At 42.0% G+C, this 10468-nt stretch overlaps 1 protein-coding gene across 1 annotated transcript; it reads left to right on the forward strand.

Annotated features, from left to right (window-relative positions):
• The first annotated feature begins 1278 nt into the window (after positions 1 to 1278).
• Positions 1279 to 5628, forward strand: LOC134628442 (protein phosphatase 1 regulatory subunit 29-like). Its single transcript, XM_063475121.1, has 4 exons — positions 1279 to 1476; positions 1977 to 2126; positions 2552 to 3543; positions 3964 to 5628. The coding sequence occupies exons 1-4, from the start codon at positions 1279 to 1281 to the stop codon at positions 5564 to 5566; spliced, it is 2943 nt and encodes a 980-aa protein (XP_063331191.1). The 3' UTR covers positions 5567 to 5628.
• Positions 5629 to 10468: the final 4840 nt, after the last annotated feature.

Below are 10468 nucleotides of genomic sequence, written 5' to 3' on the forward strand. Positions count from 1 at the left end.
CACTTCCTTGAGACACATCAGATTCCCTTCATCTACTTGAGACAACCTAAAAACATAAATAAATATAAGTCTTTTAAAAAGGACAAAGGGAAATGTATTTGGAATTGAGCAAGTCTGTTTCACAGTTGTTGTCACTATCAATTAGCTGTCATTCTTGTTTTGGCTAGATAACTTTCCCCTGGGAGGAAATCAAAACTTTGAAAAATAATTAAAAGAGTTGCTGCTGTTTTGATGAGATACATAATATTTTACGCTGGATTAGAGCCTAAACCATGGTTAATCCCCAGAGAAAGGTAACTGGCTAAATGTCAGCTAGCATCCTGTTAAAACATGCAAATTACATCATCCCTTCTCTGTTTTCCACTTAGCCCATCTTTCTGTTTTTACCCCTGTAAAACCTCAGCTATTAAATTGTTATTGTTTCATTATATACCTCAGAGTTAAACTAATAGAACTGCAGCTGCGAGCAGGTGAGCCTTGTAAACAATGACAAAAACACATCAGACAACTGGCGTCGCTTTCATATTCTTGGCGATTTACATTTTTATTAGTCCATCATGATGTCTAAATGGAAGAACTTGCAGCTTCTTGTACTGTAGCGCTGTTCGTGATTATGAGTAATTACAGAGCGTAAAAAGTCTGGTTTCATTTGAAAAGTAATACTATATTTCTCTGGGCTTTATTAAGACTTAATGGAGTAATCATGGCAGTTAATGGATTTATTACTGTGGTGCATTACCTTGAAAAGATTGGGTAACATGGGTATTAGAGTCATACTTTAAAAAAAAAAAAAAAGTATTCCTATGCTTTAATAAGACCTGCACTCAGTTAATTCCAAACCATCTGGGGATATATGAACTGCATTAGAATTTTCTGCCTACTCTTAATCATTCTGGCATAAACGCTGTTAATTTTCTCTCTCCCTTCTTGTCTCTTTCTGTCTATGTTGTACAGGCATTCTGCCTTTCGTCTGAGAGCGAGCACGTCCTCGTTGGTGCTGTTGAGTCATACGGTTTTCCGGGGCCATGAGTAGCTGCTGGGTTGACAGTCTCCAAAACCCTTTGACATGGAACACCTAAAATGGGGACAGGACTTGCTGCCATGCTGCAACCTCAGCTCTAATTGTTGAGAAGGAAGCCTTTACATTAACTGCTCTGTCTATTTAAACTTGCCTCCCGATTTGCATTGGTTCCAGCGTTGAACTTGAACTGCTGCTCTATCCATCTTTTCCCCAACCCCCCCACCCTTCTACTGAGGTGGCACTCAGACATCCAAACCATGGCCAGCAGACTGTCCCCTCTCTCTCCAACCCTGTGTCTCTCGCTCCTGCTCCCTGCACTGTTGCTCCTCCACCTGTCTGGCACAGTGAAAGGGGATTGCTGGCTGATAGAGGGGGAAAAAGGTTACGTTTGGCTTGCTATCTGCAGTCAGAACCAGCCTCCATATGAGACCATCCCCCAGCACATCAACAGCACGGTCAGTATGACTATCTGCAGGCCAATTGTGCTCTATCACTCTATCACTCTGCTGAACCTGTGCCTCCATGATGATGTTGACTAGAAAACAGTGATTCTAATGTTCTTACACTCAGTGTAATGGTCATTGTAAACTGTGTGAATGTGAAGGCTGTTTTATGTCTGTTCCCTAACTATAGTTGGTATTGTAATGTACTCAAATGTATGATGTCACTGACATCTTATAATAAAAGCAACAGATATTTTAGTTGGCATAACACTGCACAATTGCCAGTGTAAGTGATTAAAATGAGACTACTTAATATGAAGATATTTTACCTAACTGAACACCTACATAATCTAGATGTTTCAGAAGCAGTGTACAAGAGCTTACAAATGCGCTGTGATTACTGGGGAAATTTCTCATTAGGCAAAAACGTAGGTTCCAATATGCTTCTGTCTTTTTAGGTCTTCCCCTTATAACAGAAAAAGTAAAGTGAACTGTTGTCTTGTCTCTCTTAGGTGCATGACCTGAGGCTGAATGAGAATAAACTCAAGGCCGTGCTCTTTACCTCCATGTACCGCTTTACAAACCTTACTGACCTCAATCTAACCAAGAATGAAATCAGCTACATTGAAGATGGCGCCTTTGCTGGACAGGCCAACCTACAGGTCTGAAGCCAAAAGTGAAACTGCTTTTACCTTTATCTGTCTCTTTTTTTAAACTTTATTTCTTCACCTGCACATAAGGAAATAATAGAAGTTTCTTAAGACTTCCAGAAAGTTCTCTTATATTCCTGCAAAAGTGGATGAAAAATGAGTAAAGTCTTTAAATATGAATCCCATTTAGACCGTGCTAAATGTAAGTGTTAACAGCAAATGAATGTGTGAATTTCTTGTGTATATCATTTCAGATGTTTGTCCGGTTGAATCACCCATGTCTTAACACTTGGTTAGATAATGCAGCAAAATGTTCCCATATTGTTTCAGCTTAAACTGTGTTCTGACATCCTCTACAGAAAAGCAACAACCAATTAATGAAAATATGGTGAACAAATTAACATATATTTTAACAGCCGATTGTCTCCTCGCCCCAGGTTCTTCAGCTGGGCTACAACAAACTAACCAACCTGACTGAGGGCATGTTGAGAGGTCTGGGTCGAATGCAGTGCCTCTTCTTGCAACACAACCTCATTGAGGTCATTGCCACCAATGCCTTCTGGGAGTGTCCCAACCTCAACAGCCTAGACTTATCTTCCAACAAGTTGGCCCGTCTTGACCCATCTACTTTAACGGTTCTCAGCAGGCTGACAGTATGTGAACTAGGTGGAAACCCGTTCCACTGTGGCTGCGAGCTTTACAGTTTTCTCACTTGGTTGGATGAGTTTAACAATGTCACCCGCACCTATGACCGTCTCCAGTGTGAAACACCTCCAGAAATGACTGGTTATCCACTCTTGAGCCCCGGGTATGGAAATGGAAGAAATGCTCGGAACATACTTTTATCAATGTGTCGTGATGGTGTGATAATTCCAGGGATGACCTCTCAGATGCCAGATCAAGATGGCTCAGGGATGGGTTTGGACCAAGACCAAGGTGTGTACCATCAGCCAACCACCTCATCCACTGCTGACCCTATCTATAACCCTCAAATTTCAATGAAGCTTCAAACAGTCGCCCCGTACACAGCTTCACTAATAGTCAAGATCCCACATCCCTACAGTAAGATGTATGTTCTCTCCCGGTATAACAACACTTCTCTTGAAGAGGACATATCCCTCAAGTCAAGCAAAGCTACGATAACTTTGAAGGGGCTGAAACCACAGACCAATTACACCTGTTGTGTGGCTTCTGTAAGGAAGTCTCAAAAGTACAACCACACCTGTATGTCTTTTACCACACGAGCTACTGGGCCACTGGACCACCGAACGAATCCTTCCACAACAACCCACTACATCATGACCATCCTGGGATGTCTGTTTGGCATGGTCATTGTTCTTGGATTTGTCTATTACTGTCTGAGGCGCCGACGCATCCAGGAAGAGAAGGAAAAAGCAATTAGTGTGAAGAAAACAATTTTGGAAATGAGGTATGAGACAGTGCATGTTTGTTAATCAAAGTTTTGGGGATCACAATAGAATCTTCTGTCATGCATCTTTGGATGTTGTAGCCACAAACTGACATGACTATGTCCTGTGGGTGTAATTGACTTCTTTGGAATAATTTATTATTTCATTATCTCTTCATTAGTTGTTTTGCTGCAGTGCATTTCTTTTTTGAATTTATGAAAGACCTCATTTATTCTAACTGCAAGCAATGGCTTAAAAAAATCAGTCATACTCTTCATTGAGTCTTTAGGTCATTTTTATAATTCTTTAAGCTTTAATTAAAACAGCAAGGATTTTGTCATCTTAGCCCATCACTGAAGGGAAACCAGTTTTTAGAAAAGGTACGCAGTATGGAAACAGAGTATTGTTTGTTTTAAAGTAAATCTGACCCTTTTTTTTAGGTATGGCCCAGAAGCAGCTGCAGCTGTAGTCAATGACCCAAATGCCATGCAGCGTCTTCAGGAGCAGGCTCACCACCAGCATCACCATTCAGGCGGTACAGGAGCCAAGCTACCCCAGTCTGCCTCCTCTAGCACAGGCATGCTTCACGGTTCAGCCAACACCAGTTCTTCCCGCCTCTCCACCTTGCCACAGGTGGAAAAAATGGCCACTGCCTTCTCTGAGGCTATGGGTGGCAAGGGTAACTACATGGATATAAGGACAACAGGAATGGCAGGGGAAGGCAGGGAGGCAGTGATGGCAGCTGGAGGAGCAGGGCCAGGAGGGGAAATAGTTGTGGATATGCGAGGTGGGGCTGAGAATGGGACGGAGGCTGGGGAGGATTCAGATGATGACGGTCGTGGCTCAGCATCAGAGATCTCCACCATTGCCAAGGAGGTCGATAAGGTGAACCAGATCATCAACAACTGCATTGATGCCCTGAAGCTGGATGCCTCAGCTAATGCTGTGACCACAGCTGACAATACCAGTTCTGTGTCCTCCCAGCCTCCTTGCATAGCATCGCTCCCGCGCAACCTTCTCCCCCTCTCTCCAGGTCACCCTGGAGATCAGATCATGGCTTCCTCTCCAAAGGTGCACCCTAAGCCTCACCTTCAACCTCATCCACAACCTCATCCTCAGCCAATTCCTCAACCACATCCTCAGCCACATCCTCAGTCCCATTCTCAGCCTCATCCACAGCTCCATCAACAGCCTCACCCGCCTTCAATGGCCCCAGTGCCCCTGGTCATGCCCTTATCTGAGCGGCCTGGTATCAGCGGGGGTGGATTTCTCTCCCCTCCTTACCGTGATCCACCCCCAGCCAATGCAGTGCGGCCCCTTCAGAGGCAACTGAGCGCAGACACTGCTGCGGTTAAGAACCGCTGTGGCCCCCCTTCTGCAGGCTCTGCCAAGAACACAAGAGTGTTTAGTGTGGACATCCCTGAGCAGCGCAGTGATCCTCCCAAGTACCCAGGAGAAAAGGGTAGCCCCGTGGGTTGTGTTGGAGCGGGAGGAAGTGGAGGAGGTGGTGGAATAGGAGGCTGTAACGGAAATGGAATGGGAAATATTAATGGCGGAGGCGTGAGCTTAAATGGGGGAGGAATGGGATGTAATAGCGGGAATGGAGGTGGCGCTGTAAGCTCTGGACAGCAGCAACAGCAGCACTTGGAAGTTCAGCCAGACTATCATAGCTCTGAGCACCGCCACTCCTTTCCTGCACTCTACTATGAGGGTGGCAACGAATCGCCTTCACCATCCCAAAAGGCTTCGTTTCTCAAGCCACTTGGGCGCACCAAGAGGGATGCCACATCCACCTACTCCCAGCTCTCACCTTCTCGTCACCACAACTACAACTCTGGCTACTCTTCCAGTCCAGAGTACTCATCTGAGAGCACACTGCGAATCTGGGAGCGATTCCGACCTTACAAGAAAAGCCCTAGAGAGGAAGCGTCCTATATAGCAGCAGGGCATGCTCTGCGCAAGAAGGTGCAGTTTGCCAAGGACGAGGACCTTCATGATATTTTGGACTACTGGAAAGGTGTTTCCGCCCAGCAGAAGCTGTGAGCTGAGGAGCAAAGCTTATGTCCTAAGGGAGATTGTGGAACGAATGCCAACAGCAGACTACTGAAGAGGAACATATTAATGTAGCAAGACAGATAATGTTTCCTCAGAGGTGTCTAGCGACACAGGTCATTCAGGCGCCTGTTCAAGAATTAAAGAGGTATTCTCCTGGTGATTTTTAAAAATTGATTTTGTGAAAATTCATTGACATTTTCAGAGGCTATTTCCAAGGTTCTCCTCTGTCTTCACCTCAACATGAATGGTTTTTAACGAGAATCCTGCCTCACCCTGGGCACTTTGGTCCTTTCAGGCTTCACAGACCCGTTGACTAATCACTAATGAGCAAAGGCGAGGTGATGACAAGCAAACGTCTTCTACCTCACTGCTGGCAAACTGGAGCTCAGCTATCTCCCCAGAAACAGCACCCACCATGACTTAAGCGCCATCCGTTTTTTCTCTAATCCCATCAAGCCGTTATTCACAAAACAATCATTCCATGGCACGACAGTACCTGCTCTCCTATAGAAGCATCATTTAGGATGGTAATGAGGAAGCAGGGTGAAGAATTATGTGTGTTTTGTTTTAGAAAAGCCTGAATCTCCCTCTTTAGGGAAGACATTAAATGATACTTATCAGGTTAATTGTTCTTCCTGGCGATTAGCCAGTGTGAGAATAGTTCAGGAACGCTTTGTGTTGCGCACACTCATTGATTTGAAGCACCTACAAACAGATGTTCAGTAGTGTACGGACATGCACGTACAGTTTCTGCATGCTTGAGTGATTACTTGTGTGTGAAAGAGTAAAGTTCGGGTTGTCGGTGAGTCGTTTATTATTCTCAGGCTCATCCAAGGTAGCAAAGCCTGTACAGCTAATATATGGATAACAACCAAGTCAGGAAGTTATGAGTGAATGTGAGTGGGTGCATAACTGTGTATTGTCTGTTGAGATAGCATGAAGACCCACAGGCGTTTTTGTCCCATAGCCCATTTCTTATTTACAGTTGTAGCATATTTCTTTTCATAAGGGAAGTTATGAGATGAAAAATTTACATTTCAATAGTCCAAGTCTTGCAGAAATTACTTTAGGTTGAGTTATGCAGGTTTACAGGACAGCCATTAGCTCCTATATTAAAGAAAATGGTAATCATGTTTAGGAATAGAGGCAGAGTAAGAATAAGTAAGGGTTTACTGTAGCAGCATCTCATTTTTAACAATTTCCCAGTTATACACACAGACTTCAGTGTATTGTCAGTTGCCTTTGAATCAACTGAATGCGAGAATGCACAGAACCCTAAAAACAAAAAAGTGAAATGCTTCCACTTCTACACGTTAAGATGAAATGAATAATAACAGGGTGAAGACCCCAGGGATGTACTCTGACGCTAAACTATATATGACTACCTTGTGCTCTGGGTGGAAGCTGGTAGCTCGCTAGACCTGGACCAAAGTGCCCTTGGGAGGTATGACTTTACAGGTTTCCATTATAATCTTTTCCATTGTGGTAGCAGCAAAGTATAAATAAAACAAAGGAAAGGTACTGCCTTGGTTTAATTTGCTTTGTTATTTAGCATTAAGGTTTAAAGCTATGGTTATTACAATGAAAATGGATTACAGGAGCAAGGCTTGGGACTATGTGGACAAAACAAGAGACCTTAATGATGCAAAAGCTTGTTTCCCTTACACTGAGCATTCTGACGAAACACAGAGAAACAAATACTTATCTCAGTCCTATAAATGTGAAAAAAACAAGTTCTTAAGTAATTTTACCCCTATCAAAGCTCTCAAAATATTACTTTGAAACAGCATTTTTATTTAATTTTCTGCCCAAATTTCTATTAGAAGCTATAAATTCTTAAAATGCAAATATAACTCATTTCCTTCTGTTTTTCTGCCAACTCTGTCCAACTTAATGGGATAAATTAATGACTAATTTGTGAAGGCTGATGTTGTACCATCATCTGAGGTCAGAAGGCTCTGCTGATATTATTAACTCTGCAGGATTCAGAGCTTGACTGAAATTAATGACAGATAGCCTTGTTTCACTGTCTGTCTATCCATTGTTTACTTATATAATGTCTCATCATTTTGCATTTCCCTCCATTTCCTTCATCTTTTGCAGGCAGGAATGATAGTCAAACACTGGCCTGAAAAACAAAAAGTCATTCACCTTCACCCGTGCAGGTGAAGGTGAAATCGGGATATAACCTTCTGGGCTATGTTCTTTCTGCTTTGAGTATGATTGGTCTGGATTGGCCTGTTTGCTAGGCATGCAAGTAATGCATTCTTATTTGATTTTCCACAGGATTTACTCTGATTTCATTGTTTTGATAGGCCTTGAATCAAGCCACCATTGAAAGTGTGAGTTTGATGGGGCATTTATTTACTCTTTGACCTATAAAATGTTCGTCTAAAGAATAGGCAGAGTCGCAAAGGTCAGCGCAAATGACCCAAATCTGCTGTGAGAAATAGAAATGATCATGTTTAAAAGCATTTAGGACATGTCATTTTATTAGATTTTTTTTTAACACTGCACTTTGTTCTGCATAAATTGTCCCATCCAAATATGTTATGATTTGCCACCCTTTGTCACTAAAAGAAATGGCTGATTGTAATATATTTAATTTGTCTGAATGAAAATCACCTTCACTTCCACTGCAGCAGTGTGATGGCACAATCTCTCAAAAACCTGGACCAAAAAAACCCAAAACAAAGACAATTCAGAGAATGTTTTTGCTTTTGATATTCTATTATTTTGAGTAATAACTGGCATTTCTATGTCATCTGTGGCAGTCAGTCCAATAGACCCACTGGTGTTTGCAATGGGATGTCAGCGGAGTGTCATTACTTTATCATTAGATCAATAGAACCTAATTTGGGCGAGTGGTAGCGCATAAAAAAATCCACAGTGTGAATTCCCTTGGGCACTCAGTTGGACCGCGTCCATTTTTTATAAAGTGCCTAGTGTTCTATTTTTGCCTTTTGTTCAAGTTTCAATGGCAGCTCCCCTATTTGTAACGTACAAAAGGAATCACCAATCAATTAGTTTTAAATTAGTACCACAGGCTATGCAGGGGTAGAAGCTTTTAAAAAAAATAATGGCTTCACTTGGAAGAAGAGGGAGAATCGAGCTGAGGTTACCCTCACGTACCCCGAAGGCATTTCTTTAGATGTAAGGAATAACATTAGCTCAGTTATTCATGGAATTATTCATAGTTCCCAATTTGCCATACTTCACACCATTACCAAGACCATTACTCACTTTTGTCCACCAGTCCAGTGTTTATCTAAATCTATAAAATTACTCTTTAACCAAGCTGTTCACCAAGCAGACTTTTTCCTCTGCCCCGGAGAGGAGTCCATACATGGTGACCAAGCCTTGCTCCTCTTTACTTCCACTGGTTGATACTGACAAATGTACAGATTCTATAACCTGGGATTTGATAGAGTGCATCTTCTTTCCAGTCTGTGTAATTAACTATGGTCATGTATGAAATCTTACTCCTTCAGAAGTTAAAGGTAACAGGGAACAATTGAGAAAGCACAGCTTGTGGCAGTCTCACAAGTCAAACTACCTTTACCCAGAGGAGAGGAATTCAAGAGTACAATTAAACTGGTAATCAGGCATTGTGTATGCTCTGAACAAGAATAATGAAACCATTCACTAGGCTTCTTTTTTTTTAGTGCCACAAAACTGGCATTAACATCACGATTCTAGTCCTAGTACTTTGGGAGGAATGGCTCTGGTCTAAAAGCTTTTTATTAACTTATAAACTAGAAGGATAGTTTCTATATGCCTCAAACAAATTCAAGGTGGTTTCTAGACAATATCACTGGCTGCCTCGGGGAGTCATTGCTACGCAAGTTTGGCTTCTTATTTCAGTTTTGTAAGTTTCTGAAGTTCAGGCTTATTGAAAAACACAAATCAATAGTCATGGAAAATCACAGAACAACCCTGCTCATTTCCTCCCTTTGGAGTTGTAGTTGTTCTAAATGTGAACCTCAGGCACAGAAACCAATGGGTTGCAATGGTTCCCAGGGAATGGCAGCAAGGTCTCTTTGCTCCTTTTTAATTAAACTTATGAATCCATAGGAGGAAGTCTGCAGTGGAAACACTGGCTTTGTTTTAATGCTGTAAACATTAAAACACTATACAGATAGCGTCTGGCTGAAGTAAGCCCAGAAGAATTCCTCCCTCTATCCCTTTTTGCCTCTTTTTCCTTTACCATTAACAAGGTAATGGACCACAGAAGCCTATGCTGCAAATATAACTTTTTGCCCGTTCTCCTCGAGTTTAATATCACTGTAGAAAATGGGAGTCTTGGGAGAGAAGTATGTGCTACAGGAAATGTAACGTCCCTAGAATTTAATCTCTAAACCTATCTTGGCACATTTATCTGCATTCTGCTAAACAAAGTAATACATTTATGTTGTAAACATGTAAAATATGATACATTTTTAGATCAGATTACATTTCAGAAGCCACAGTTTGGTGCAATTTGAAGACGTGCATTTTTTGTGTTAAAGCGTGACACGATGGGACAGTCTTGCTTTCCCGGGCCAGGCTTAATTTACTGTTCATTCTGAGCTCTCCCTCCCTGCTGCTCTTGGAGATATTTTTTTCAGCTATGCTTTAATTTCTGTATTTGTTTATTTTACTTCAGATGCTTTCTGATAAACACAGTTTTCAACATACTGATCTAAGTATTACAGAACATGTAATAAGCAGTTATCAGCAGGTCAGTGCTATTCTCATTTTATCCACACTACGTGTTACGTTTGGGTTAAACAAGTACAGACAGAGCTGTTGTACTTGGAGTTTGAGTTTTCATGGATTTTGATGAATACTAATTGATAGGCAGAGCCAAAGGTCCTCCAGTCTCACCACAGATTATTTAGAAGCTGAAGT

The sequence above is a fragment of the Pelmatolapia mariae genome, linkage group LG6, assembly GCF_036321145.2.
Source record: "Pelmatolapia mariae isolate MD_Pm_ZW linkage group LG6, Pm_UMD_F_2, whole genome shotgun sequence".
Lineage (NCBI taxonomy): Eukaryota > Metazoa > Chordata > Actinopteri > Cichliformes > Cichlidae > Pelmatolapia > Pelmatolapia mariae.

Excerpts from the sequence above, each read along its gene's own strand:
- LOC134628442 (XM_063475121.1), top strand. The coding sequence starts at position 1,279 with ATGGCCAGCAGACTGTCCCCTCTCTCTCCAACCCTGTGTCTCTCGCTC. Across the intron at positions 1,477-1,976 it reads CCCAGCACATCAACAGCACG|GTGCATGACCTGAGGCTGAA; the intron begins GTCAGTATGACT and ends TGTCTCTCTTAG. Across the intron at positions 2,127-2,551 it reads CTGGACAGGCCAACCTACAG|GTTCTTCAGCTGGGCTACAA; the intron begins GTCTGAAGCCAA and ends TCCTCGCCCCAG.